The sequence below is a fragment of the Girardinichthys multiradiatus genome, chromosome 21, assembly GCF_021462225.1.
Source record: "Girardinichthys multiradiatus isolate DD_20200921_A chromosome 21, DD_fGirMul_XY1, whole genome shotgun sequence".
In the NCBI taxonomy this organism is placed as follows: domain Eukaryota; kingdom Metazoa; phylum Chordata; class Actinopteri; order Cyprinodontiformes; family Goodeidae; genus Girardinichthys; species Girardinichthys multiradiatus.
The window spans coordinates 4,475,202-4,503,133 of NC_061813.1; the positions used below are offsets into that span (position 1 = coordinate 4,475,202).

At 42.4% G+C, this 27,932-nt stretch overlaps 1 protein-coding gene across 1 annotated transcript in view; it reads right to left on the bottom strand.

The window, feature by feature from the left end:
- LOC124857913 (E3 ubiquitin-protein ligase HECW1) overlaps positions 1–27,932 on the bottom strand; it is a 210,636-nt gene that overhangs the window by 149,167 nt on the left and 33,537 nt on the right. Inside the window, exons 5-6 of the mRNA XM_047349491.1 lie at positions 22,333–22,408; positions 13,848–14,017 (exon numbers count right to left, since the gene is read on the bottom strand). Of these exons, the coding sequence (XP_047205447.1) occupies positions 13,848–14,017; positions 22,333–22,408 (246 nt within the window). The remainder of the gene's footprint in view (positions 1–13,847; positions 14,018–22,332; positions 22,409–27,932) is intronic.

A 27,932-nucleotide genomic window follows, 5' to 3' on the forward strand; every position in this document is an offset into this window, starting at 1 on the left:
AAAGAAAAGTGTTTTTAATACAAAAAACGTCAACCTTCAAATAATCACGTACAGTTATGCACTCAAAATTCCTATCTCACAAAATTAGCATATCATTAAAAGGGTCTCTAAACGAGCTATGAACCTAATCATCTGAATCAACGAGTTAACTCTAAACACCTGCAAAAGATTCCTGAGGCCTTTAAAACTCCCAGCCTGGTTCATCACTCAAAACCCCAATCATGGGTAAGACTGCCGACCTGACTGCTGTCCAGAAGGCCACTATTGACACCCTCAAGCAAGAGGGTAAGACACAGAAAGAAATTTCTGAACCAATAGGCTGTTCCCAGAGTGCTATATCAAGGCACCTCAGTGGGAAGTCTGTGGGAAGGAAAAAGTGTGGCAGAAAACGCTGCACAACGAGAAGAGGTGACCGGACCCTGAGGAAGATTGTGGAGAAGGGCCGATTCCAGACCTTGGGGGACCTGCGGAAGCAGTGGACTGAGTCTGGAGTAGAAACATCCAGAGCCACCGTGCACAGGCGTGTGCAGGAAATGGGCTACAGGTGCAGCATTCCCCAGACCTGGGCTACAGAGAAGCAGCACTGGACTGTTGCTCAGTGGTCCAAAGTACATTTTTCGAATGAAAGCAAATTCTGCATGTCATTCGGAAATCAAGGTGCCAGAGTCTGGAGGAAGACTGGGGAGAAGGAAATGCCAAAATGCCAGAAGTCCAGTGTCAAGTACCCACAGTCAGTGATGGTCTGGGGTGCCGTGTCAGCTGCTGGTGTTGGTCCACTGTGTTTTATCAAAGGCAGGGTCAATGCAGCTAGCTATCAGGAGATTGTGGAGCAGTTCATGCTTCCATCTGCTGAAAAGCTTTATGGAGATGAAGATTTCATTTTTCAGCACGACCTGGTACCTGCTCACAGTGCCAAAACCAATGGTAAATGGTTTACTGACCATGGTATCACTGTGCTCAATTGGCTTGCCAACTCTCCTGACCTGAACCCCACAGAGAATCTGTGGGATATTGTGAAGAGAACGTTGAGAGACTCAAGACCCAACACTCTGGATGAGCTAAAGGCCGCTATCGAAGCATCCTGGGCCTCCATAAGACCTCAGCAGTGCCACAGGCTGATTGCCTCCATGCCACGCCGCATTGAAGCAGTCATTTCTGCAAAAGGAGTCCCGACCAAGTATTGAGTGCATAACTGTACATGATTATTTGAAGGTTGACGTTTTTTGTATTAAAAACACTTTTCTTTTATTGGTCGGATGAAATATGCTAATTTTGTGAGATAGGAATTTTGGGTTTTTATGAGCTGTATGCCACAATCATCCGTATTAAGACAATGAAAGACCTGAAATATTTCAGTTAGTGTGCAATGAATCTAAAATATATGAATGTTAAATTTTCATCATTACATTATGGAAAATAATTAACTTTATCACAATATGCTAATATTTTGAGAAGGACCTGTATATACTGAATAAAAAAGTGTGAAACAACTGAAAATATGTCTTATATTCTAGGTTCTTCAAAGTAGCCACCTTTTGCTTTGATTACTGCTACGCACACTCTCTGCATTCTGTTGATGAGCTTCAAGAGGTAGTCACCTGAAATGGTTTTCACTTCACTGTTAGGTTTAATAAGTGGGATTTCAAGCCTTATAAATGGGGTTGGGACCATCAGTTGTGTTGTGCAGGAGGTGGATACAGTAGACAGCTGATAGTCCTACTGAATAGACTGTTAGAATTTGTATTATGGCAAGAAAAAAGCAGCTAAGTAAAGAAAAACGAATGGCCATCATTACTTTAAGAAATGAAGGTCAGTCAGTCAGAACAATTGGGAAAACTTTGAAAGTGTCCCCAACTGCAGTCGCAAAAACCATCAAGCGCTACAAAGAAACTGGCTCAAATGAGGACCGCCCCAGGAAAGGAAGACCAAGAGTCACCTCTGCTGCGGACGGAGTCACCAGCCTCAGAAATCGCAGGTTAACAGCTGCTCAGATTAGAGAACAGGTCAAGGCCACACAGAGTTCTAGCAGCGGACACATCTCTAGAACAACTCTTAAGAGGAGACTGTGTAAATCAGGCTCTTCACGGTACAATAGCTGCTAGGAAACCACTGCTGAGGACAGGAAACAAGCAGAAGAGACTTGTTTGGGCTAAAGAACACAAGGAATGGACATTAGACCAGTGGAAATCTGTGCTTTGGTCTGATGAGTCCAAGTTTGAGATCTTTGGTTCCAACCACCGTGTCTTTGTGCGGCGCAGAAGAGGTGAACGGAAGGACTCTACAGGCCTGGGTCCCACCGTGAAGCATGGAGGAGGAGGTGTGATGATGTGGGGGTACTTTGCTGGTGACACTGTTGGGGATTTATTCAAAATTGAAGGCATACTGAACCAGCATGGCTACCACAGCATCTTGCAGCGGCATGCTATTCCATCTGGTTTGCGTTTATTTGGACCATCATTTATTTTTCAACAGGACAATGACCCCAACACACCTCCAGGATGAGTAAGGGCTATTTGACCAAGGAGAGTGATGGGGTGCTGCACCAGATGACCTGGCCTCCACAGTCACTGGACCTGAACCCAATCGAGATGGTTTGGAGTAAGGTGGACCGCAGAGTGAAGGCAAAAGGGCCAACAAGTGCTAAGCATCTCTAGGAACTTCTTCAAGACTGTTGGAAAACCATTTCAGGTGACTACCTCTTGAAGCCCATCAACAGAATGCCAAGAGTGTGCGAAAGCAAAAGGTGGCTACTTTGAAGAATCTAGAATATAAGACATATTTTCAGTTGTTTCACACTTTTTTGTTCAGTATATAATTCCACGTGTTAATTCCTAAATTTGATGCCTTCAGTGTGAAGCTACAATATTCATAATTATGAAAATAAAGAAAACTCTTTGAATGAGAAGGTGTGTCCAAACCTTTGGTCTGTACTGTATATACAATTGACTTTGCAATGGAATATACCGTAATGTGAGATCAGTCCATGGTGTTGTTCTGGACTGTCAAGTGTTCATCAGAGAAACAGCCTGGGGGAAGAAACTCTCTGTTGCTGCTGGTTTTATCAGACAGCGCTCTGTAGCCCCACCTTAAGGTGAAAGTCTAAACAGTTTGTGTGACCGGATAGAGGGAAGGTCAGCCCTGATGATTCTCTCTGCAGCCCCTGATTGTTTGTTGCAGTCTGGACCTGTCCTGTTTTGTGGATGAGACAAACAATGCTGTGATGGACGAAGACAGGACAGACTGAATGATGGCAGCGTAGAAGAAGCAGCTCCTGTGGAAGGTTGTACTTCTTGAGTTGCCTCAGGAAGTACAGTCTCTGCTGGGCCTTCTTCTAAACATTGTCTATATGTGAGGACCATCTGAGGTTTCAAGAAATGGTCATTCCTAGGAACCGGAAGTAGTCCACAGTAGATACAGTGTTGTTGAGGATGGTGAGGGGGGTGTGTGGGGGTGGTGTTCTCCGAAAGTCCACCATCATCTCCACAGTCTTGAATGGATTGAGTTCCAGCTGGTTCTGACCACACCAGTGTACCAGGCGATCCACCTTCTGTCTGTATGCAGACTGCTGCTGTCCTGGATCAGTCCAATAACAGTGGTGTCATCTGCAAACTTCAGGAGTTTCACAGATGGTGTCCGCTGAAGTGCAGTCGTTTGTGTAGAGGGAGAAGAGGAGTGGACAGAGAACACACCACTGGGGGGCGCTGGTGCTGACTGTTCTTGTGCGGGAGAAGATGCTCCCCAGCCTCACCAGCTGCTGCAGGTCCTTTGGGAAGCTGGTGATCCACGGACAGGTGGAGGCTGGGACTTTGAGCTGGATTAGCTTCTGGTGGAGGATGTCTGGTTGATGGTGTTGAAGGGCAAGCTGAAGTATACAAACAGGATCCTGGCATCCCTGGGTGGTCGAGGTGTTGGTGACGTGTAGTCCCAAGTTGACTGCATCATCTGTTGACCTGTTTTCGGTAGGCAAACTGCTGTTGGGACCCAGCCATGGATTTCAACATTAAACTTCGGTACAAACTCTTCTGGAACTTTTCAAAATAAAGTGCATTAACCTTCTTCCGGCACAGCCAGGAAACGGGATAGCTGCGGACTTCCTGTGACCCCGCTACCCAAATAAAAGCACAGCTGTTCTTACATCCGCTCTCTTCCACACCAGTGTTCATCGGGATAGGAGGGGGGACATAGCACACTAATGTCTTTTGCTGGCAAAAAGACATAAACTCTTCAAACTGGATCCAAGAGTGTCATAAGATCATGCGATCATATGCACAAGTTAAGTATGAGTGAAGCACTGTTTGTGTACCCGGTGATTTCATTCATAAAGAGGGGAAATTAAGGTATAAGCATTGCTGACTTTCTCTCCGAGCCTTGCAGAAGCAAACCGTGTTCGAGAGAAGCCCCTGCAAAGACGCGGTCTCCCATTCTGGAAGGAAGACACCAGAGACCGCATCACCGTGTTAACCCGTGTGGTCAGCGGACAGGACGGGCCGCCCAGCTACAGCTCCGGAGCTAACCTTTTGTTCACAGAGCGAACGCACCTTCAACCCCCCGCGAAGCTACCGAGCTAACCGCTTGTTGACTGTGGACGTTTCTTCAAACTTCACTCCTTGGACAACATTTTCTCACCATGGTCAGAAGTTAGGTTTGGGCAGGATAACAGTTAGGATGAAATGATCTGAACGTTTTCATTCTATGAAGTTTGGTTTTGTTTGTGTGAAACTCGGCTATCTTAGTGCTAGCAGGCTATCTGCAGAACACGTGCCCTTTTTGTGTTCTGTTTGTGTGTTTTTAAGTTAAGTCAAACTTTACTTGAAGGGTGATTTTAAACACAGAAGATTGCTCATAACGCGCCGTCCACAATTATGCATTTTAACCCTTTTATTTATAACAGTATTTTTATAGGTGTGTGTTTGATTCTGGTGCTAAATAATATTTACCCAGAAAGGTTTAGTCTTCAGTCCAGTAAATAATAGTCCCTAAACATCATTTACTAGATTTGATAACTAAGTAAACACCATTAAGCCCCATTTCTCCAGAAAGATTTGGCTCGTTTCCAAAATACTCCTTTAATTATATTTCTACAAATATTATTTCAATAAATAAAGGCAGCTAGTTAGACACTGTTGAGAAATGGTCATCCAGAAGGTTGGTTTCATTCAGCAGATCATTATTTAAAACATTATTTTATTAAAATAATATTTTATCTGATCTTGCATTGTGAATGGTTGTCTAAACGTTTGCTGATTATTGCCTAAGTTAGTTCCAAGACTAATTTAACTTCACTTCCAGATTCTTCAAGATAATCCTTGGTTCTCAAACATAAACATTGCATGGTAACGTTGCATCATTCTTTTTGGTCACGATTTTCAACCATCTTTAACCAACTTGTATATATTGTACATAGCCTATTAGTCTTCCTTATTCTTTAATTCTGCTTGGTAGTTTAGCTGGATTGTTTTAGCATAGTAAAGAGTTTGTTGACTGAAATATGTTTGACTTTGAGTTGACTTATTTTTGTTAATAAATTCTTGTATTTTAAGAAATTGTGTGAATTCATTCCATATATGTGCAGAGTTTATGCTGTTCAATAATGTCAGAGCTCGTCTCACACCTTTCTATTTTGTCCTAATACCATCGATTTACTGGGCCGGTATTCACAGGACAACCCTTAACAGACCAAAATATTATTTGATAAAATATTAAAATATTAATATTAAATAATATTTTCAGATTAATAATCACAACACTGCACGGGGTCCAGCAGGGGGCCTGTGATGTCCTTCAGGTGCTTCAACACCAGTTGCTCAAAGGATTTCATGACCACAGACATCAGTGCAACAGGCATGTAGTCATTTAATCCTGTGATGGTGGGTTTCTTGGGTACTGGGATGATGGTGGAGCGTTTGAAGCAGGAGGGAACCTCACACAGTTCCAATGACATGTTCAAGATCTCATTGAAAATGGGTGCCAGTTGTCCTCTCAGGCATGATGGCGCTGTGTGATCCAGTTTCAGGCGCTGAAAGATTCTATTTACATCTTCCTTTGAGATCCTTAGTGGAGGCAGGGGATCCGAAGGTAGGGTTGTGGTTGGTGTATGGCAAGAATGTGTCTGAATGGGATGTGGAGGAGTTGGATTGAGATGTGAACTACTGCTTTTCATATCTGCAGTAGAAGCCATTTAACTGATTTGCCAGGATTGGTGAAAGGTCTCCTGTAAGCAGTCAGGTTTTTCAAACCATTCAAAACAGCAGAAGTGTTTCCATGTGAGATGAGTGTTGACATAGCCCTTTCTTATGGTCCTTTTTATTAAGCTACATATCTTTTTCAATTAGATCATATAATATGGAACATTAAGAAAAAAACAGTTGATAAAGTAATCTTGAAAAAGAAAGAATGGAATTGACAAAAAACGATTATTACAGCCACAAGTTCTGGAGCTCTTCCACGCTTTCTAAATGCTAGCTTCATGAATGTAGCTACTTTGTGGACATAAATGCTGACTGAAAGACACAATTAAAATACTAAATATTTATGCAGTATTCAACGCATAGCCTATATTGTGGTAATCTTTATCACTTATCAATACGGGATGAGCCCTGGATTATAGGAAATAGCTTCAGTGACTGAGTAGATTTTGGTTTTTTCTGAAGCGGTCATCATTTTGAAAAGCCTGTCAAACTGTCAAAGTCACACTCATGACATAGGCCATTATACAACAGGCATGGAATTGTATGACCTCCTCAAATGAGGATTTAGACAATTTTACAATAGGTGGCTAGCATCACGAGGAAATGATTTAGGCACAAAAGAAATTTTCACAAAAAATTACATAGGACATTATTGTAGGAACGTGACAATATGCAAGAATGTCTTATATATGTTTTTACATGTAAAAAAGTATCCACTGGGATAATTAACTTATTGAATAAGGCTTTGGAGTTCTGATGTGAGGGGGGTGGCAGGAGAAGCAGAGAGGAGAGACACCGCTGTCTGGTAAAGCTCCTGTCATCGTTTTACCAAGCTTCTTGACCCACATGCAGAAACTTTCAGGAGACAAATGAAGTTTAAGACTTTTATTCAGACGGGATATGACATGGATGAGGAATTCAGGGCGGCTCCGGCGGAACGTCCACTGAGGAGGGAAAGCAGAACGGTGAGTAAAGTTTCTGAGTGAGGAGGGGAAGATTGAGTGATGAAGGCTTATTGTTGCAGGCAGAAATAGGAGTCCGGGGGGGGGAGGTCCGTTTTTGGATGGAAGGTCTGTGTTTTCCAAAGGTAAGCAGTTCATTGGAGGGCGGACAGGTAGGTAGCTGAGCGTCTAGAACCCGGTAATGGCAAGTCTGCGATCCAAACGGGTAACTCAGAAGGAGAACGAGATCAGGTAACACAGGAACCACCAGAAGGATCTAGGGAGGCACCACAAAGGATGACACTCAGACGTCGAATGCTCAGCAACCCTCTCCTTAAAAGACTGCCATAACGAGCCTAATGGCTCACAGGTGTGAGACGGCAGCACGCAGCTCCACCCTCCAGCTGAACCTGCTAAAAAACCAACACAGAGAAGAACACACAGACAGATCCTGACATTACCCCTCCCTCAACGACTGCCACAAGGCGGTCCAGCAGAAGCAGACGAACTACATCGGGAAGCCTCGAAATCCCGCATGAGGGACTTGTCCAGGATGAAGGACCCAGGGATCCAGGAGCGGTCCTCCGGGCCGTATTCCTTCCAGTCGACCAGGTATTGCCATCCCCAGCTGCGGGACCCCAGGATACGTCGCACAGCATAGGCAGGTTGCCCGTCGATGTCCTGGGTTGGTGGTGGGGGCTCAGAAGGACGGCACAGGGTACTGGAACGGACAGGTTTTACATGGGAGACATGGAACGTATGGTGAATACGTAGGTATGGCGGCAGCCGGAGGCAGACTGCGGTGGGACCGATTACGGCGTCAGTGACGTAGGGGCCAATGTATCTGGGGGAGAGCTTGCCGGACGCTGGTTTCAAGGGAATGTGACGGGTGGAGAGCCATACATGCTGTCCAGGGGTGTAATGAGGAGCTTGTGTTCTTCTCCGGTCGGCCAAGCGCCGATTAGTGGCTGCGGAGCAATGAAGCGCTGCGGTGGTCAGTTGTCATAGGCGCTTGCAGCGTCTAATGTAATGTTGAACAGAGGTGACTGACGCATCCTTCTCATCGGCTGTAAATAGAGGGGACTGGTATCCCAGTGAGGCTTCAAAAGGAAAGAACACAGTAGCAGCTGACACATGTGAGTTATGAGCGTACTCAATCCAAGGGAGATGGGTACTCCAATCCCAGGGGGTTGATGAGGTCACACACCTTAGAGCGGCCTCCAGCTCCTGGTTCATTCGCTCCGTCTGACCATTGGATTAAGGGTGGAAACCAGAGGAGAGACTGACAGAGGTATTTAAGGCTGTGCAAAACTGTTTCCTTACCTGGGCAGTGAACTGCGGTCCCTGGTCGGAGACAATGTCTCGTGGGATGCCGTGGAGACGGAAAACATGTTTTATGAGGATCTGGGCTGTTTGAAGCGCTATGGGCAGCTTTCTGAGGGCGACAAGATAGCAGGCTTTAGAAAAACAATCAATAATTGTAACAATGGTGGTCATACCTCTTGACTTAGACAGGCCGGTCACAAAATCTAGAGCCATGTGGGACCAGGGCCTCTTAGGGATTGGGAGGGGTTGTAATAACCTTGACGGAGGCTGAGTCTCAGTCTTGTTTGTGGCACAGATGGAGCAAGCAAGTACGTAGGTCCTGACATCATGGTGAAGAGAGGGCCACCAGAATCGGCGGGTAATGGAACGTAGGTATGGTTAGGTGGTCCCGTACCAGGGTCTGGTTCTGACAACAGGGCCTGTTTAACCCAATCTTCAACCTCCCATGTGATGGCTCTAATAATGCAGTGAGGCGGTAGGATGGGTTCTGCCTGTTCATCATCCTGGAAGGAGTATAACCGGGACAAGGAGTCAGGTTTGGTATTTTTTGAACCTGGGCGATAAGTGATGTTGAAATTAAAACGTGAGAAGAACAATGACCACCTAGACTGCCTGGGGTTAAGATGTTTGGCTGATTGCAGATATGAAAGGTTTTTATGGTCGGCAAAGATCTGCACCGGGGTTTCAGATCCCTCAAGTAAGTGGCGTCATTCCTCCAGAGCTAACTTAATAGCCAACAACTCCTGATCCCCCACGTCATAATTGCGTTCAGTGGGAGTAAGACGATGGGAAAAAAAGGCACAGGGATGAAGCTTGTGGTCCTGAAGCATCAACTTCTAAAACGAATTGTTTGGATGGCTGAGGCTGAGTCAAAATGGGGGCCGTGGAGAAACGTGTTTTGAGCTCTTGGGAAGGCTGCTTGAGCTGCAGGGGTCCAGGAGTAGGCGGTCTTTGTGGACGTGAGGGCGGTCAAAGGTGCGGCAACCTGACTGTCGTTTCTTATAAACCTCCGGTAGAAGTTGGCGAACTCCAGAAAGTGTTGTAGCTGCTTACGGTTCTCCGGAACCGGCCAATTTACGACTGCTTTGATTCTTTCGGGTTCAGCTCTCACCTGTCCCCCCTCGAAGATGTAGCCCAAGAAGGGCACCGACTTGAGGTGGAAGCCACATTTCTCTGCCTTCACATACAGACTATTCTCGAAGAGACGTTGGAGGACTAAACAGATGTGTGTCCGATGTTCATGTAGGGTCTTAGAGAAAATCAAAATATCATATAAATAAACAAAAACAAAGATATCCAGGAAGTCACGGAGAACGTCATTAACCAACGCCTGAAACACAGCAGACGCATTAGTGAGCCCAAAAGGCATTACCAGATACTCAAAATGGCCGAGTGGATTGTGGACGGCAGACTTCCACTCGTCCCTTTGTCTAATGCGAACAAGATGATATGTATTCCGGAGGTCAAGTTTATTAAAAATGGAAGATCCCTGAACTGGCTCAAAAGCAAATGAAATTAAGGGAAGCGGGTATTTATTTTTAATAGTGATGTTATTTAAGCCTCTAAAGTCAATACAAGGTCGGAGTGAACCATCTTTCTTAGAAACAAAGAAAAATCCTGCTCCTGAGGGTGATGAGGAGGGACGAATGATCCCTGCAGCCAATGACTCGTTGGTGTATTTTGCCATGGCCTCCCGTTCAGGCTTGGAGAGCTTGTATAGCCGACTAGAGGGTAGTGGGGACCCAGGGAGCAGTTCGATAGCACAGTTGTAGGGTCTATGGGGGGGAAGTGAAAGTGCCCGACTCTTGCTGAACACCTCTTTTAAATCCAGGTATTCTTCCGGAACTCCTGCCAGATCAGAGGAGTCTGCCCCCTCCTCATTAACTGGCTGGACACATTGAGGAACTGCAGACTGGAGGCAGGAAGAGAGGCAAGGAGTGGACCAGGAGTCAATGGAGAGTGTGATCCAGTTAATTTGAGGGTTGTGTCTTTGCAGCCAACTGAAACCTAGGACGACGGGGGTAGCTTGGGTCGAAAAGATGTTGAACTCCATTCTTTCACGATGATTTCCAGAAATGATGATCTCCAGTGGAACAGTACGATGGGTTATGGGAGGGAGAGACTGACTCCCCAGAGCTGACACCTTGATAGGAGAGGGGAGAGGAACAGTTTTAATGCCATGAGCAGAAACAAACCCTGAATCAATGATGTCCTGTTCACACACAGAGTCTATTAGAGCAGAGATGATAACAGTCCTTTCGTTTATCAAGATGGTGGCAGGGATTGTAGGACGGGATTTCTCACCTGATGGATTTTGGACCGCCGGGGCTCCCGTAACTAATGGCAGACCAGATCTTTTGGCCGCACGGAACAGTTGGCAATAAAGTGTCCCTGGCCGCCGCAATATAAACACACTTTTTGGTCGAATCTTTTCTGCCGTTCTTCAGGGGTTAAGCAGGTACGTCCCACCTGCATGGCTTCAGGTCCGGGTGACTCAGGTGATCCCCCACTGAGAGGGTTATGAGGTTACGGGTTACTCAGGGGTTACTCAGGCGTCGAATGCTCAGCCACCCTCTCCTTAAAAGTCTCCCATAACAAGCCTAATGGCTCACAGGTGTGAGAAGGCTCCACCCTCCAACTGAACCTGTTAAAAAACCAACACAGAGAAGAACACAGAAAGATCCTGGCAGCTCCAAAGTTTGCATAAAAGGAAGTTACAATTTTGGCCGTTATGAGGTAGTTTTTGTCTCAGCCATGGCATTAATGATGACAAAAACTTTAAAGTGCAAAGTGGCAGACCTTTGACCGCAGTGAAGTTAGTTTTAGGTTGGATATTGGATATTCGTGCTCCGCATATTCAGCGGGGTCTTCCTCCTGTTTGATCCAATGCAGGCTGTCTGATTACGGGCAGCTGCTGTCTACCTGATCCCTCCTCCTGTAGACGCTGGTTCACTGAAGGACCATCAATACATTTCCAAACCAAACACACTGTTTCGTGGTGGTATTGTTTTGAGGGAAATGTTTGTGCGTCTGAACAGCTGATTCTATGTGTGATCAGCTGGTTTATGATGTTATTAAACACAGTGCGTCTTCTGCCTGTAATTCAGAAAGCTGACATGGTGTCTTCTTTCTTCTCTTTCAGCCTTCAGGCATGGTTTATGATTTGTAAATAGTCCAATTATATTTCGGTTAGTCGCACTCTGGCCATTGTGTTCCTTAACATTCTTGTAGTCGCACATGAGTTTTATTAACTTTTCCCTGCTCTACCTCAGCAAAAACGTTCTCATTCTCCTCCTCCCATGGCCAATCAATCAACAGCAGTCTGTTCACATCACATGTTGTCCTGACTCAGCCCCGGTTAGACCTGCTCAGGATCAGAGACCAAAAAAGTAGATACCGGTGCAGAAAAAACAGTAATGGAAACAATCACACAGTGAGCTGAGTGGACTCAAGTAGGACCAAATGGAGCCAGTGGAAAAGGGGCAAAAGCGTAGGTCAATTCTGTATCTAATAGACACAGCTGTCGACATGGTCGAAATGGTGTCACATGACACTCTCTCTTCGCTATGCCTGGGGTTCAGTGGCGTTCATCATCTGGTTCACAAGGCACTGTTCGCAATGAAGCAGATGTGGCCAAAGCACGTCCACTTCTATGCCTTTCTGTGACTCTTCAACCCTCTCTGTATCTCTGTTGCAACCTACTGATAAAACTCGGTGACACTCTAAGCTCAGTGGACACTTCCTCCTGTTTGAAGTCTTGCAATGGCGAGGTACTGTTGATCAATTGTTAGGTGTCGTCTTGGTCTCATGATGTCAAAACGTGAACAGCATGATGAGGACTGTTTAGATACCAATTCTGATTGAACCAGGAAATGTATTGGTTGATTCACGGATGAAACATTGGTTATGAATCTTGCTGTTAAACTCCTTGTTAGAGGACAGCAAGTTGTGCGAAAAGTAGTAAAACACTCAACAGTCGGACAATGTGCATTCAAAGGTTTAGAGAAGGTCACATTAAATTGACCTGTAAAGGTTATAGTGCATTTTAGGTTCATCCTGAAATTCCACCCGAAAGCTGAATATTCCTAACTTTTTGTGAGTAGTGTTAACTACCTGGAACCGTTTTGCCTACTGTGTGTTTCCACTGTGGGGTCTCAAACTGGGCTGTTTACCTAGATTACATCCTTTGAAGTGAAGTGGTTGCTTTTACTTACCTTTGGACCAGAGCACAGTCGCAGCCATTGCAAAATGCCTATTTCTTTCAAACTAAAAATTGGTTAATAATTCACAATCCTGGGAGTCTGGGATTATTTAAATTTGTATCTTGGAATCACAAATGTTGTAAAAAAAATCTAACTTTACAAGTTTAATTTAGGAAAAAATTACCAGAACTTGATTCAGCATCAACTGTAGGCCCAGATTTAATTTAATTAATATTCCCACAAAGGATGACTGATTTTATTAATGTATTTAAATATAAGCACAACATAATACTGTGATATTCAATATGAGTGACAAGAAAGTAAACAGGAAATTTAAACTGAAGAAACTGAGAGGGCAATGAAATGGGGAATATTCAATATTTGGCTCCTTCCCATCACAAAACTCCATCCTAGGTTCAGGGTGGAGTTTTGCTTCCTGTAGAAAACTACCCTGGCTCCTGGAACAGGATCCCACATTGGAAACACACCCATATATCCACACATTGTTATAACTATAACAATAAATATGCTATATTGATAGCAGTCAGAATAATAGCAGCTTTTCTGTTTTGAATAAAAGCAGTTAGATCATGTAATGCATTTTTGTTTTTTGACAATCTTGACTGTCACCTTCACCTACATTTTTGTGTTAAAACCATGATACCACAAATCTGTGATATGTTTACTAAATTTATCCATGAGAATCCTAAACCATCCAATACCAAATTTGGATACTATTCTATTGGGGACATTTTATAAGGGGACTGTATTGTCCACTTGCTCCCAGACAGTTAGGGAAATAGGGAAATAGGTTATAGTCTATCAACATGATACAGATGACAAAGAAAAAAATATAAGTCATGATTTGAATAAAATATATTTGATATACAAACATGTCAAGCCCTATCTGAATTAAGTAAGAATAGGTGTGCGCGTGTATGTGTGCACACACACATTGTGTCGATCAATCCCTGACGGGACACCAACATTGTGTGGACGTCCAACATTGTGTGAACATTTTGCCTGGTCCACACAATGTGAAATGGGTTATGTGGGTTAATGGTTAGGTTTAGAAATATATGGAAGGTCCCTAAAAGGATGTGAAAACACTACAAGTGTGTGTGTGTGTGTGTGCATGTATAACATTGTGTATGTGTGTGTGTGTGTGTGTTTTGAGTGTGTGTGCGGACCTCTGAGCTCCACTGGGGGTTGACTGTGTTGCACACTACTTTGGAGCGTTTCTCCTGGCCGTGGTGCGGCAGTGAGGGGAAGATGCTGTGTTTTCCAGGCTGGATGGAGAGTTTCAGGTATGGGTCCGGATTGAAGAACATCCCTTTCTTCAGCCCAACGGCCTGGATGTCTGACACATGGGGAACAAACAGACAGGAAGAAGGATAGCATTGGGTTCCATTTAAGAATGCATAGGTAAGTTTTATCTAACTGAGGACATAAAGGTGTTTGCCTCATTTCTTATGGCAGCTACTTAACAATCAAACACATAGAGGTAATAATATTAATATAATACAAAACAAATTTTAATACTGCCACTTTTTGATTTTTTAAATCTAAATACATAAAACATTAGAAAAACTTTCTCCACCAGTGTAGTTAATTTAGATGAGATGTTAAAATATCCGTCATCTGCACTACCGGTTTTAATACTTAATGAACATTTCTTCATCTCACAGCAAGGAAGAAGGGTCAGACTGGTTTCAGACAGAAAATGAGCTCTTAACTGATTGGTTGGAGCCAGCCTGCGATTTAAAGAGTGACACATAATATGGCTCTCATAAGGTAATAGCGTGATTCTGGTTATTTACAAGGGTTGGACAATGAAACTGAAACACCTGTCATTTTAGTGTGGGAGGTTTCATGGCTAAATGGGACCAGCCTGGTAGCCAGTCTTCATTGATTGCATATTGCACCAGTAAGAGCAGGGCGTGAAGGTTCAATAAGCAGGGTAAGAGCACAGTTTTGCTCAAAATATTGAAATGCACACAACATTATGGGTGACATACCAGAGTTCAAAAGAGGACAAATTGTTGGTGCACGTATTGCTGGCGCATCTGTGACCAAGACAGCAAGTCTTTGTGATGTATCAAGAGCCACAGTATGCAGGGTAATGTCAGCATACCACCAAGAAGGACGAACCACATCCAACAGGATTAACTGTGGACCCAACAGGAAGCTGCCTGAAAGGCAAGTTCGGGTGCTAACCCAGATTGTATCCAAAAATCACGGCAGAATTAAAAAATTAAAAGTTTTCCTCCACCAGTATCACGTAGTGACCTGGCCACTATCCTGCAAGAAGAATGGCTTAAAATCCCTCTGACCACGGTGCAGGACTTGTATATGTCATTCCCAAGACGAATTGACGCTGTGTTGGCCACAAAAGGAGGCCCTACACCATACTAATAAATTATTGTGGTCTAAAACCAGGTGTTTCAGTTTCATTGTCCAACCCCTGTATATACAGTATGTAAAACACGCAGCTGGATGACCAATCACACACAAGGATTTAGAGTCACATATAGTGCCCTAGAAAAGAATTCATCCACCTAAACATTTGCACATTTTGCAACTTTATAATCACATACTTGAACATATTAGGATTTTATGTGATAGACCAATACAACGTAGTACAAAATTGTGTAATACAATGAAAAGGATAAATGGTTTCCAAAGTTAGGTGTATTTCTTTAGTTCATTCTTTTGTGTATTTCTTATGATCCTTTAACATTTTGATTGGTTCCTGTTAGCTCTCTGTTTGAAATGTTCCTTAGGGTTTCATGTCCATTCATGTTATTTGTCTTTTCTCCCCTGCTCTGTTCTTTTCTTTTGTCTCAGCTGCTCCAGTTATCCTCTGATTGCTACGGTGGCCGGGGGGTGCAAAACACTTTTACAAGTACCGAAAAAAATTTACATTTCAGAAAACAAATTTACATTTCAGAAAACACTTTTACATTTCAGAAAACAAATTTACATTTCAGAAAACAAATTTACATTTCAGAAAACACTTTTACATTTCAGAAAATCAACCGGAAAGGGAATGTACCAACACTGAGGCTGACCCGGAAGTCAGCCTCAGGGGCTGCATCCTTCGAAGGCCGTATTTGTAGACCGATTACACACGGCGACAAAGGTTGTCCCAATTCATGAATCATTCCGAGACTCCCTCAAATGCGGCTGACAAATGTGTCTTTATATTGCCCGATTTGAAGGATGGGTCATGAGTATCCTTCGCGGCCCATCATTTCCCATCATTCATTGCGGGTCAAAGCGGATTGGTCAAGCAGGGGAAGCCATGGCGGACCATAGCAGCAAAAGCTGAGTAAATTGTGGAAAATTACACTTTCTGTGACACAAATTAACTTCTACAATGTTCTTAGTGCCGGAATATAACTATGTAGACGTGAAATATCTGCTTGATTTATCTAGACATCGCTTAATTTCAAACGTGCTCCGACGTGTTCGGAGTTTTCCGTTCCCGGCGTAGTAACCGGCTAGCTCGCCTCGCCAGCCCTACCGGCGGTGAGGCGAGCTAGCCCGGTAGAGATCTGACCGGACTATCGGCACTAAGCTCCCGCTGGCAGTCATCACAGTGAACGTTTAACACAAGTGATTTCTAACAGTTTATGTTATTATTTTAATTGTTACTGAAAATCGATTTAACATTTCAGGTGATATTAAGGTTAACCAGAATAAATTGACAGTTTTATGTAATCCAACTGTATCGCTGGACAGTGTGATTGAAAATAAATAAGCTTTTCAATATTCATTTTTAATGAAGAAATGTGCTATATGTTTTAAAAGTTTATTTATAATTCAGTTAGCATTATAATTTCTGATTCCAGGTACAATCCAGAGACAATCATGTTCAGGTAAAAAAGATGTTTGATTTAACTAGCCAATAAACAAAGAGATAGCAACTTTATGGCTAATGTATGTCGACATATCTTATATATATATATATAAAAACAACAACTTTACATTTTAAGATAGATGGGAATTATAAAGTATTTGATCCCCTCTGGCTGTTCTTAGATAATTATATAATAATGCAGTGTTTTGGTGTGTTGGTATCTACTTGCTTTGATCACTTAAAATATCCAGAATCATGCCTTAAAAATAATGTGTTTTTCCATCTCCATTCTTCCCTTTTCTAGACCAGACCCATTTACTGCAGGATCAACCTGAGTGTCCCAGTCCTGAAACGCTTCTTCAACCAGGAGGACACCAGGCCAGATTTTCGGCTGAGCAGGGAGTCTCTGGCAGTGCTGCTTAATCTTTTGCACCAGGATAGGTGACATGGATGGGGTGCTCCTATTGAGACCTTGGTTTTTCTTTTCTGGCTGGCATGTGGCACATCCTACAGAGTGTTTGGGAGGCCTCGCTCTACTGTCCATCGCATCGTCCACAGAGTTACAGAGGAGATTGTGGCTATTCGTCACCAGGTCATCTACCTTCTAAAGACCCCTGAGGACTTAAGGCAGTGTCCCGTGAGTTTGCAGGGCTGGCACGCCACAGAGCTTTTCTTAAAGCTGTGGGTGCAATTGACGGCTGCCATATCCTCATCAGGTGTCCAAGCAGCCCTGATGGTCACTGCTACAGGAACAGGAAACTCTTCCCTTCTATAATCCTGCAAGCAGTTTCTGAGAGCCATTTTATTGACACGTATGTGGGCTGGCCTGGGTCACTGCATGACTCTAGGGTGCTCCGCCACAGCCCACTGTACAGTTTATCCTCCTCCAGGGCATTTTATCCTTGCTGATGGAGGGTACCCATGCCTCCAATATCCACTCCCCCTCATCACTCCCAACAAGAGGACAAGACAAGGTGTGGGAGCCCAGCGCTTTAACAGCCATCATTCCAAAAGCACGCTCTATAATAGAGCGTGTTTTTGGAATGATGAAAACCAGATTCAGGGCCATCTTCCTGCAAGCGCTGGAGGTGCAGGACACCTTTGTACCTCACGTAAGTTTTGACCTAGATCCATTTTATATATACATTATACATAATATATACACATACACATATGCACCCTCTTTTAAATTGTTTTCAGGTCATAACAGCATGCGCCATCCTCCACAACATCTGCCTTGGTGCTGGGGATGTCATGGCCCCAGAGGATGACCCAGAGGAGGCTGTAGAAGAGGATGAGGGTGAGGTTTGGACTGAGGCAGTCAGCGTTGCTCTCTGGCAGGACCAGCTTTCAGCTGAGGTGTCTGCCCTGGAGGAGGTGTCCAGCCAAGTATAATATTATAGATGTGATTAATGTTTGAGGGGTATAACTAAATGTAATATTTTGTGAGCACCATCTTCTAATTCTGCATTTTTCCAATTACCTCTTAGTGATGTGGCAGCCGTCAATTCAGCCAGCCCTTTAAACCCACTTGATGGACGATACCGTGGACAGCGGAGAGAGGCATCACAAACATCTGCAGACCACCTGTGTGATGCTTCGCTCACCATCCAGAAAGACTAACCACAGGTCTCAGTTGCAGCATCCCATCCAAGTCTCTGACCTTGCGAGAGATTTAGCCACACCGCCAGACTTTCTGTTCAGAAAGACATCTGCCTCTTTGTTCTGTTGAAGAGGTTTTTCCAGGAACCAGTCACTCAGGGTGATCCTGCTGTCGCCGTTGTAAATACTTGTACATAGTTTTATTTTATGCCTTTTGTTTCTTGTAATTTTGATCTGTTTGAATGTTTTCTTCCCCCATTCTGTTTAAAGTGCTGTTTGTATTTTTCATAATAAATTCTGTTTATAACTTTAAATGAAGTTGATGTATTGTTAGATCAAATGTAAATAACATTAGTGACAAAAACAATTTTTAAATTTATTAGAACACCTTAAAACTTTAAGAAACAATCTGAACAAAACTTAATATTATTTCTTATATAGCACCTTATTTCAGTACCATTCTTTCTAAGATGGAAAACAGTCTGTCCATTCTCTGTGCCCTCATGTCCTCCCTGATCAACTCCATCATCTCTGTCCCTCTTTCTTTTCTGACCCCTTCCTGCTGGCTCACTGTCTTCCTTCTCCGTCTGGTTGCCCACCGCTCCGCTTGGCCCTGGAGGGTCCTCAGGGATGGAGGCAATCAGGACAGGAGGTTTGTGAAAGACCTCTGTCCCAACACCTCATCCATAAGGACAAACCAGGGCCAAGTAGCAGCAGTGGGCTTTTCACTGACTCCCTCTCCTGACCCTGGATACTTACAATCCTAAAGTTAGAGGGAATAAAAAAAAAATTTTACTATACAAAGAAACCAACAAGACTTTTAGAAATATTTTTTTATTTGTGTGTGACATGAGAACTTCTGAAAATACTCTAAATTATTATTTTTTTTTTCAAATTGTCCCACATTGTGTTGGCCTGCAAAGGCGGTGACCTTCCCCTGTTGGCCCATCTTGTCCAGAATTGTCCTAAACCAAAAGAAGTATGTTAATCACTGGATGGATATTTATGAAAGTTAGAAAGATAGGAGTTATTGAAACTGGACAGAAACTGACTGCAAGGAATGTTGTTGTACCTCCAGTTTTTAGCTCCAGTAAAAAGGTGGTGATTCTCACCCCTGAGCTTAATAAACTGGCCCGTCTGCTCCTTTGTACCTAACAAAATATAAAAATACCAAAAAACAAAAATCTTGCTTAATATCAGAGCAAAAATAAAGCCTTTTTAAATTTGACATTTGTCTTAATTTAAGATATGTCGACATACATTAGCCATAAAGTTGCTATCTCTTTGTTTATTGGCTAGTTAAATCAAACATCTTTTTTACCTGAACATGATTGTCTCTGGATTGTACCTGGAATCAGAAATTATAATGCTAACTGAATTATAAATAAATTTTTAAAACATATACCACATTTCTTCATTAAAAATGAATATTGAAAAGCTTATTTATTCTCAATCACACTCTCCAGCGATACAGTTGGATTACATAAAACTGTCAATTTATTCTGGTTAACCTTAATATCACCTGAAATGTTAAATCGATTTTCAGTAACAATTAAAATAATAACATAAACTGTTAGAAATCACTTGTGTTAAACGTTCACTGTGATGACTGCCAGCGGGAGCTTAGTGCCGATAGTCCGGTCAGATCTCTACCGGGCTACCTTGCCTCACCGCCGGTAGGGCGGTAGGGCTGGCGAGGCGAGCCGGTTACTATTCCGGGAGCGGAAAACTCCGAACACGTCGGAGCACGTTTGAAATTAAGCGATGTCTAGATAAATCAAGCAGATATTTCACGTCTACATAGTTATATTCCCGCACTAAAAACATTGTAGAAGTTAATTTGTGTCACAGAAAGTGTAATTTTCCACAATTTACTCACAACTTTTGCTGCTATGGTCCGCCATGGCTTCCCCTGCTTGACCAATCCGCTTTGACCCGCAATGAATGATGGGAAATGATGGGCAGCGAAAGATACTCACGACCCATCCTTCAAATCGGGCAAAATAAGGACACATTTGTCGGCCGCATTTGAGGGAGTCTCGGAATGATTCATGAATTGGGACAACCTTCCTCGCCGCGCTGTAATCGGTCTACAAATACGGCCTTCGAAGGAACTTTTTTGCTTCTAAATTCAGACAAGACAGAAGTTGTCGTCTTTGGACCGGAGTCTTTAAAAAAGAAACTGCTTAATCAATCACTTAACTTGGATGGCATTAAATTGACCTCTGATAATAAAGTAAAAAACCTTGGTGTTATTTTTGACCAGGACATGTAATTTAAATCCCATATTAAACAGGTTTCTAGGATTTCCTTCTTTCATCTCCGGAACATTGCCAAAATTAGAAATATCCTATCCAGGAGTGACGCTGAAAAACTAGTCCATGCATTTGTTACTTCAAGGCTGGACTATTGTAATTCGTTACTATCAGGATGTCCACAAAATGCAGTTAAAAGCCTTCAGCTGATTCAAAATGCTGCAGCAAGAGTTCTGATGACAATTAAAAAGAGAGATAATATTTCTCCTATTTTAGCTTCCCTTCATTGGCTCCCTGTTAAATCCAGAATAGAATTTAAAATTCTCCTCCTCACATATAAAGCCCTTAATGATCTAGCTCCATCATACATCAGAGATCTGATTGTTCCATATGTTCCTAACAGAGCACTTCGTTCTCAGACTGCAGGTTTACTGGTGGTTCCTAGAGTCTCTAGAAGTAGGATGGGAGGCAGATCCTTTAGTTATCAGGCTCCTCTCCTGTGGAACCAGCTCCCAGCTTTAGTCCGTGAGGCAGAAACCCTGTCTACTTTTAAGGCTAGGCTTAAAATTTCCTTTTTGATAAAGCTTATAGTTAGAGTGGCTTCCTCCCTCCCTGTTGGTTGGAGTAAGGGGGAGTCAGGTCTAGCCTAAACCGGCTCAGTTATGGTTGAGGTGCAAACACACCCTCCATTTCTGCTACCTGTGTGACCCCTTCTCTTTTCCGATGGTTGTGATCAGTCTGACAGAGAGAGGTATCCCAATCCTTGTGGTTTTTAGTATAACAATGACCATCAGTGGGACCCTTTGTGGGGTGCCTTGAGACGACATTGTTGTAAATAAGCGCCGTTTAACTAAATAATCTGAACTGAAACTATCTGTGTAGTTATGCTGCTATAGGCTTAGGCTGCTGGAGGACTTAACGACCACTTTCACCCTCTTCGCTACATTCTCACACTACTCTCCAATTTTGCATTATTTGCTGTTATTTCAGCTTTTAACCTTGTTCTCTCTTTTCTCTTTTAGTTTATCTGTTCTTTCTTTCTAGGTGAAACGACTAAAGGAGCTACATCCATTAACATTTACTTTTCCTTCCCATAGAAAGTACTTCTGGATCAGTGCTTCTGTGTTCTTTTTGTGTCTCTGCTCTGTTCTCTCAAACCCCCAGTTGGTTGTGGCAGATGGCCGCTCATACTGAGCCTGGTTCTGCTGGAGGTTTATTCCTGTTAAAAGAGAGTTTTTCCTCTCCGCTGTCGCTACATGCATGCTCAGTATAAGGGATTGCTGCAAAGTCAACACCAGTGACTGTCTACTGTCTCTACATGCTCATCCGGGAGGAGTGAATGCTGCAAGTCACTGACTGGATGTAATCTGCTGGGTTTCCTTAGATAGAAAAACGTTTTATCCAATTTGAATCAAAAGCTAACTCCGACTGCACTGTTTAATTATTAGGATTAATAGGAATGTATGTACCTGACTGTTGTGAAGTGCCTTGAGACAACATGTGTTGTGAATTGGCGCTATATAAATAAAACTGAATTGAATTGAATTGAACACCCACTGGCGAATAACTTTCAGGTGCATTACCGTCACCAACTGGTAAGGCATGTAAAAGCTTCATCAGGGGTTTTAGATTCGTACTTGTAAATTTGTGATTCATACTTCTGTTGTTGCAAAGTTGCAACTTTGTAACTTTTATTTGTAACTACTAAACTTGTATTCTCACAAAAGAAACATCTGATGTCATGTGTGTGTATAAGTTGACAAGTCACAAATACAAATCTTAAATTTATTCATGTTTATTGACACCTACACATACATTTTTGTTGACAGTAACCTTAACCAATAGAACCCTTAAAACGTCTTGAACTCTTCAAAATGCTCAAGCGTCATCCTGCAGAATGAAGAGAGGGCCAGATGAGGATGTTGTGTTGAGAAAGGACACAGCTTAGCAGCCTACCTGACAGGGAAAAGTTAATGAGTCTCCTGTTTCCCAGTCCGTGGTTCACTTCAGGACTAACCACTGGCTTCGATACCTGACGACACAAACAGGTGGGAGTAGTTAAGAACCGCTCCGTTATCTAAAGAACAAAAAGACACTCCTTGCCGGTCCACTCAATCTATTTTGTATTTTCATATCTCATGTGTGAATCTTTAATGCTAGTGAAAGTGGGACATTGCAGTCCAATAACAATTAACCGGTAAATACAGCAAAAAAGCAGCATCAACATTCCATGTACATTTTTGATTGTCTAAAATGCACATCTTCATCTCAACAGCTCAATGTCAGTTACAGTGCCCTGTGATCAATACTCTGTCTTTAGTACTCTGACATTGATTCTTCAGCCAGGAAGAGGAAGATAATGATTGATGGGGGAGGAGAAAGGGAAGTGGAGAACTGTAAATACTGATGTGTTGTGTCAGCTCCACTTTGGAGTGGATGCTTTCCTCAACATCAAATTTGTGAAATGGGCATCCAGACATTTCAGAGGTCCCCTGAATTATTTAGAACCCAAGTTTTTGGTTTCTCAGATTTAAGGTTCTTTCAACCGTTTTTAAAACAATGTGATGAATCCACACACTCCTTAAGATAAGAGTCAAGGAAATGTTTTTGAGGACATAAATGTGATCTGATAAAATCACATAAGAATTAATGCATTGATATTTAGGTTGTCCCGATGTGACTCCTGGTACTGAATCAGGTGCCCTATCACAGCCTTTTTAAATGACTGGTCTCCCAGACGGTACTAGACCCTGGAGACCTGCTGTTGCTCCTCTGTCAGTGATTATGTTAGCAACACTCCCAGGAGGTCTACAGAAAAAAACATAAGTGTCTTGGAAGTCATCGCAGCAAAATATGCAACTGGGCCCCCTGTTCATGGATCAATGTGTTTGTCAGATGATCATACAAGTTCATGCTCAAGGTCTTTGTGTGCCTTCAGAGAAAGCAGCTGAAATTACCAAACCTAGGGATTATGTTCATCCATCCATCCATCCATCCATCCATCCATCCAACAGGAATCACAGATAAGGAAGTCGAGTCATTGTTGTTAGAAGGCAATAACAAACTTTGGTAACTTTATCAGCCTTTTATAAGCAGCAGTTTTTACATACTTAATGTAATGGAACTATACAAAACAGTCAAAATTGGCAAAGTGTACCTGAATTCAAATAAGAGCTAATTAAAAAAATAATTTCAGCAATATTTTTTTACAGTTAAAAACCTACACTTGTTATGCAAGTGTACCTAGAAAAGGTACGCTTGAATACGTTTTTACCAGATTTGCCTTGACACCCTAAACCCGAGATCCTAGGAGAACCACAACTAAGAAGAAAGGATTTTCAAAACAAGTCTTAAAAACATCGTAGGTAAAAATATACAGTAAGTTCATACAAATGTCTAGAACAGTTTTTTGCAAAACTATTCTTTCATCCATCTGTCCATCCATCCATCAGTCTGCCTCTACGTTTCAGAATGTTAAATGAATCCAGAATTTCTTGACCCTGGTCCTCAGGGCCCAGTGTCCTGCATGTTTTAGATGGTTCCCTGCTGCCACACAGCTGGCTTACATGAATGGGTTAACAGGCTTCTGTGGCACTTGATGGCACCCTGAAAAAGTAATGGAATCCTTTCAATCTGGTGTGCTGAAGCAGAAACTCACCTAAAACATGAGACTGTGGACCCAGAGGACCAGGGTTAAGAAACACTGCTGTTCAATATGTGATGTAGTTCTTAGGCTTTTTGTGACTTCTCTGAGCTTTGCACAGTCTGACCTGGTGCTGACTTTGCTAGAACTTCCTATCCTAGGAATATAGGCATGTATGGCAATATTTTTCACCTGTGAATAATCTTTCTATTGTAGAATAATAGACTTAAATAGTTTGGAAATTTTCTTAGAACCTTTCCAAAACTGATGGGTGGCAACACTAAATGTGTGGTAAATAGACTGAATATACCGCCTTTCCAGTCATAACAACAACTCAAAGCACTTTACACTAGAGCCACATTCACCCAATTGCACTGACAAACGCGGACACATTCATACAGCAATACACAGATTGGTAGGCGACTTGAGGTTAAGTGCCTTGCCCTGGGGCACATCGACATGTGGCAGGAGGAAGCCAGAATCAAACAAACAACTTTTGGATTGCAAGATGACTTCTCTTTTCTGAGCCAAAGTTGCTTCAACAATTGGCCCTTTAAGGTCATTGCTGATGTCTTACTGCTCTGGCATTGTGTTAACACATATAGAGCTGAACACTACCAAAACACTAACCATGTTAAGCTGTAGTTATACTAATCATCATGCACCAAAAGAACCAGATTTTTATTGTGTCTAAGCCACTCTTAGATCAACTGATGAAAAATGTTCTCAACCTCTTGAAGAAAATATCAAAAAATGATTCTTACACCACCAGTTTTTTTAAAAGGAAAGCTTGGAATTAAACCCGGAACAGCTGCGTTGAGGACTGTAGCCCCTGCATAAGGTGCACCTGCTGTACCACTGAGCCATGTGGTGCCCTGAAATACAAGACTGATGGACGCACAAGTGTGAAACTCCAGTACCTGAGGGTCAGTGTCTTGTAACATTTACATAATTAGATTACTAGCAGGACTCGTGCATGTAGAATCGGCCATGTGATTCAGGTGTGTTGGACTAGAGCCACGTCCAGAAGTAGCAGGCCACCCATGCTCCAAAGTAAGCTGCACTAGCTGTTTCTAATGTTTCCCCCAAAGAAAGCTCTTCTATCTTCCACTAAATGCACAGAATTTTATTGATTTTCTTATATAAAGTAGCAATTATATTCCATAGATAAAGATGTAAAGTATGAAATACACAGAGAAAAGCCACTAAATATATTCTACAAGGGTTGGCTGTTAAGGTTTGAGCTTAGACACAAAACATGGACACATATTTTAGCAGCATTATATCTATTTTCACTCATCATTGTCATTACAATTTTGGATCTTTATGTATTTGAACAGTTCTTTTTCCAGAGTGAATTATTTATACAACATATAACTGCAATGATTTTAAAAACAAGAACTTGGCACAGAATTACAATTTCTGTTAGATTTTGTCTGACAGGAAATGTAATCACTTTTCTTGGCAGAAGTAAAAGTGTTCTAGGAAGTTAGCTTTTCCTTACATTACTACCTATTTAGCTAAATATTTGTTAGGGTCAATTTATTTCCAGTTGTAACTAAGATTCTGGGTGTTTACCCATGAGTTAAAGAGGTAGTCTGCATGGTTAAAGAAACTGATATAGGATTTTTGTTTTCTGATTCAATATGAGTTTAAATATCTGTCAATAACAATATTATCTGATACAGAACGTTTTTATGAATATCATTAAATATCTGAGGCACCATTAGCTATACAGTACTGCTGCATTTTGTTTTCATATCGTTAACAGTTTTAATATTTGTAAGATAAAGCTCAGAATTATCAATTTATGCCTGTAGTCAGTGCCAGCTTAGCCGACTAGGAGTGGCCTTAGGCACAATGGATTTTTCCTTTGTCAACTTTGTTGCTTTTTGGGTGTCAATGTTGTAGAATGATCTACAAAGCTGCATGAGCCACCAGCAGTATCACTCTATCAGTGTAATGTAAGCTTTTTTTGCAATGAAGAGTCCTTAATTATTAATAAGTGGACTTGGGACCAGATGGGAGAAGTCATACCAAATAGTGTGTTAACTACTTTAGTAAAACAAAGTCAAAAGCATTTTGGTGACATTTTTAAAACTGGTTTTTAACTCTTTTAAGCAATTACCAATTAGCTCTGTAGCACTGTTAGCAATGCAAAGCAGTCTGTTTATTTGCTAAATTGTAAACATGGTACCTTATGTCATGTCAGTCTTCCAAAAGGTTAACATTTCCAGATGCTACATACTCCATGATCGATAGTTTGAAAGTCCTAAAGAATAAAACAAAGGAACTTTCTGTGATCTGGTTAGCCATTGTGTTGATGCTAACTCTTTGTTGCTGCTTTGCAGAGCTCTAGAGTTTTCTCTGCAGGTTCTCACCATTTGACATCACCTCCATCGCACTAAATATTGTCACACAATTAATAACCAACATTTGTCCAGGATTTTCTTCTTTTTTAACACTAGAATATCTGTAAAGAAGCTGATACTAAGCAGCAGAGTGCTCTTTGTACCAGAAAACGTTACACAATCTGCAGACTCCTGTAACAAGTTCCTGACTGTACGCTTCAACTTTCAGCCGTCTACCAAGTACAAAATAGAAATCTATTGATATATTTGATACATCTGTTTATATACAGTGTATGAGATTAATGAGATTTTTGGGCTGTAAGCTAAAACATCCACAGTCACAACCCATGGTTGGGTCGCAGCACAACCCAACCATGGCATTAGGATCAGTTAATGAAACAGTGACCTCAGCCTGATATCCAAACCAAGAATGAAGTCCGTATTGGGTCCAACAAAGATATTGGATCAACACCTCAACACCACCTAGTGTTGTTCTCCCAAAGTGCCCTACTGAGTTGCAGGACCCATGTCAATAACTGTGGACCATGTGAGAAGCTTACAGCTACAGAAAAAAACAACTTGCTAGAGAGATGTGAAGCAATAAAGTACAAATAAAATCAAAACAAGTAGAATCAAGGTCGGAAATGTGAATATGAGTGGTTTATTTGTGTCCCTTCTGTTAGATTTCTCTAAATCTTCTGTTTACTTAAAAACTGGTTGTAAAAGTAAATGTCAAACTGAAATACATACAAATGTGCTGGATTCCCCCTAAATGAAAAGGGCGTGTCTGGAGGAGAGCAGCAAGAGTCAGAATTCTGAAAGCTAACTGCAAACCCAGTTCCATCCAAACAATTTCAAGTTTTAGTGTGACTTCTGCACTGCAAGAAATGTTATTCCTCTACAGAGTTTTCTGTCACACTGCCTTCAGACTCCAGTCAGCTGAATGACAGCACATCCCTTAATAACGATAATTCCAGTTTTGTATCCGACAGGCAACAATCTAAAACAAGATTAAGGCTACAGAATATGAGTTGCATAAAGTCTGCCACGCTTAACAGATCACATTGTGCAATACAACAGTGACTCTAATGCTGATGCAGAAAGATTCAGAATATAACTTAGGAAACTTGAGGAACGCAGCGTTAATCTTTAAAGTTACCCGGGTTATCCGGCTGAGCCTTGTCCTCCTCCCTCTCATCGCCCCTCTCCTCCTCGCAGGCTGACCTGGGAGCAGCAGTCCCAGCTGAAGACACAAGCTGTCCATTACCCTCACTCACAGAGTGCTGGATCTTCTCCAGCTACAGCATCTGACAAGTTCTGACCAACTGCAGTAAACATCAAGCAGGCCAGATTAATGCTGCTGGGCCTTCGTTACATTTCTTCAGCTCTTGCTTCCTGCTTTGTCGAAGAAGAGACAACACTGTCCCTGGCCTCCAGAAGCTTGGCAGGCTTACCTTGAAGGGACTGATTGGTGCTATCTGTGCTTGCTCGTTCCCTGTCTATCCTGCCTCCTCTGTGGTTATTTATATTCCTCCGTCCCCAGGAAGAAAGTGCAGATCAGG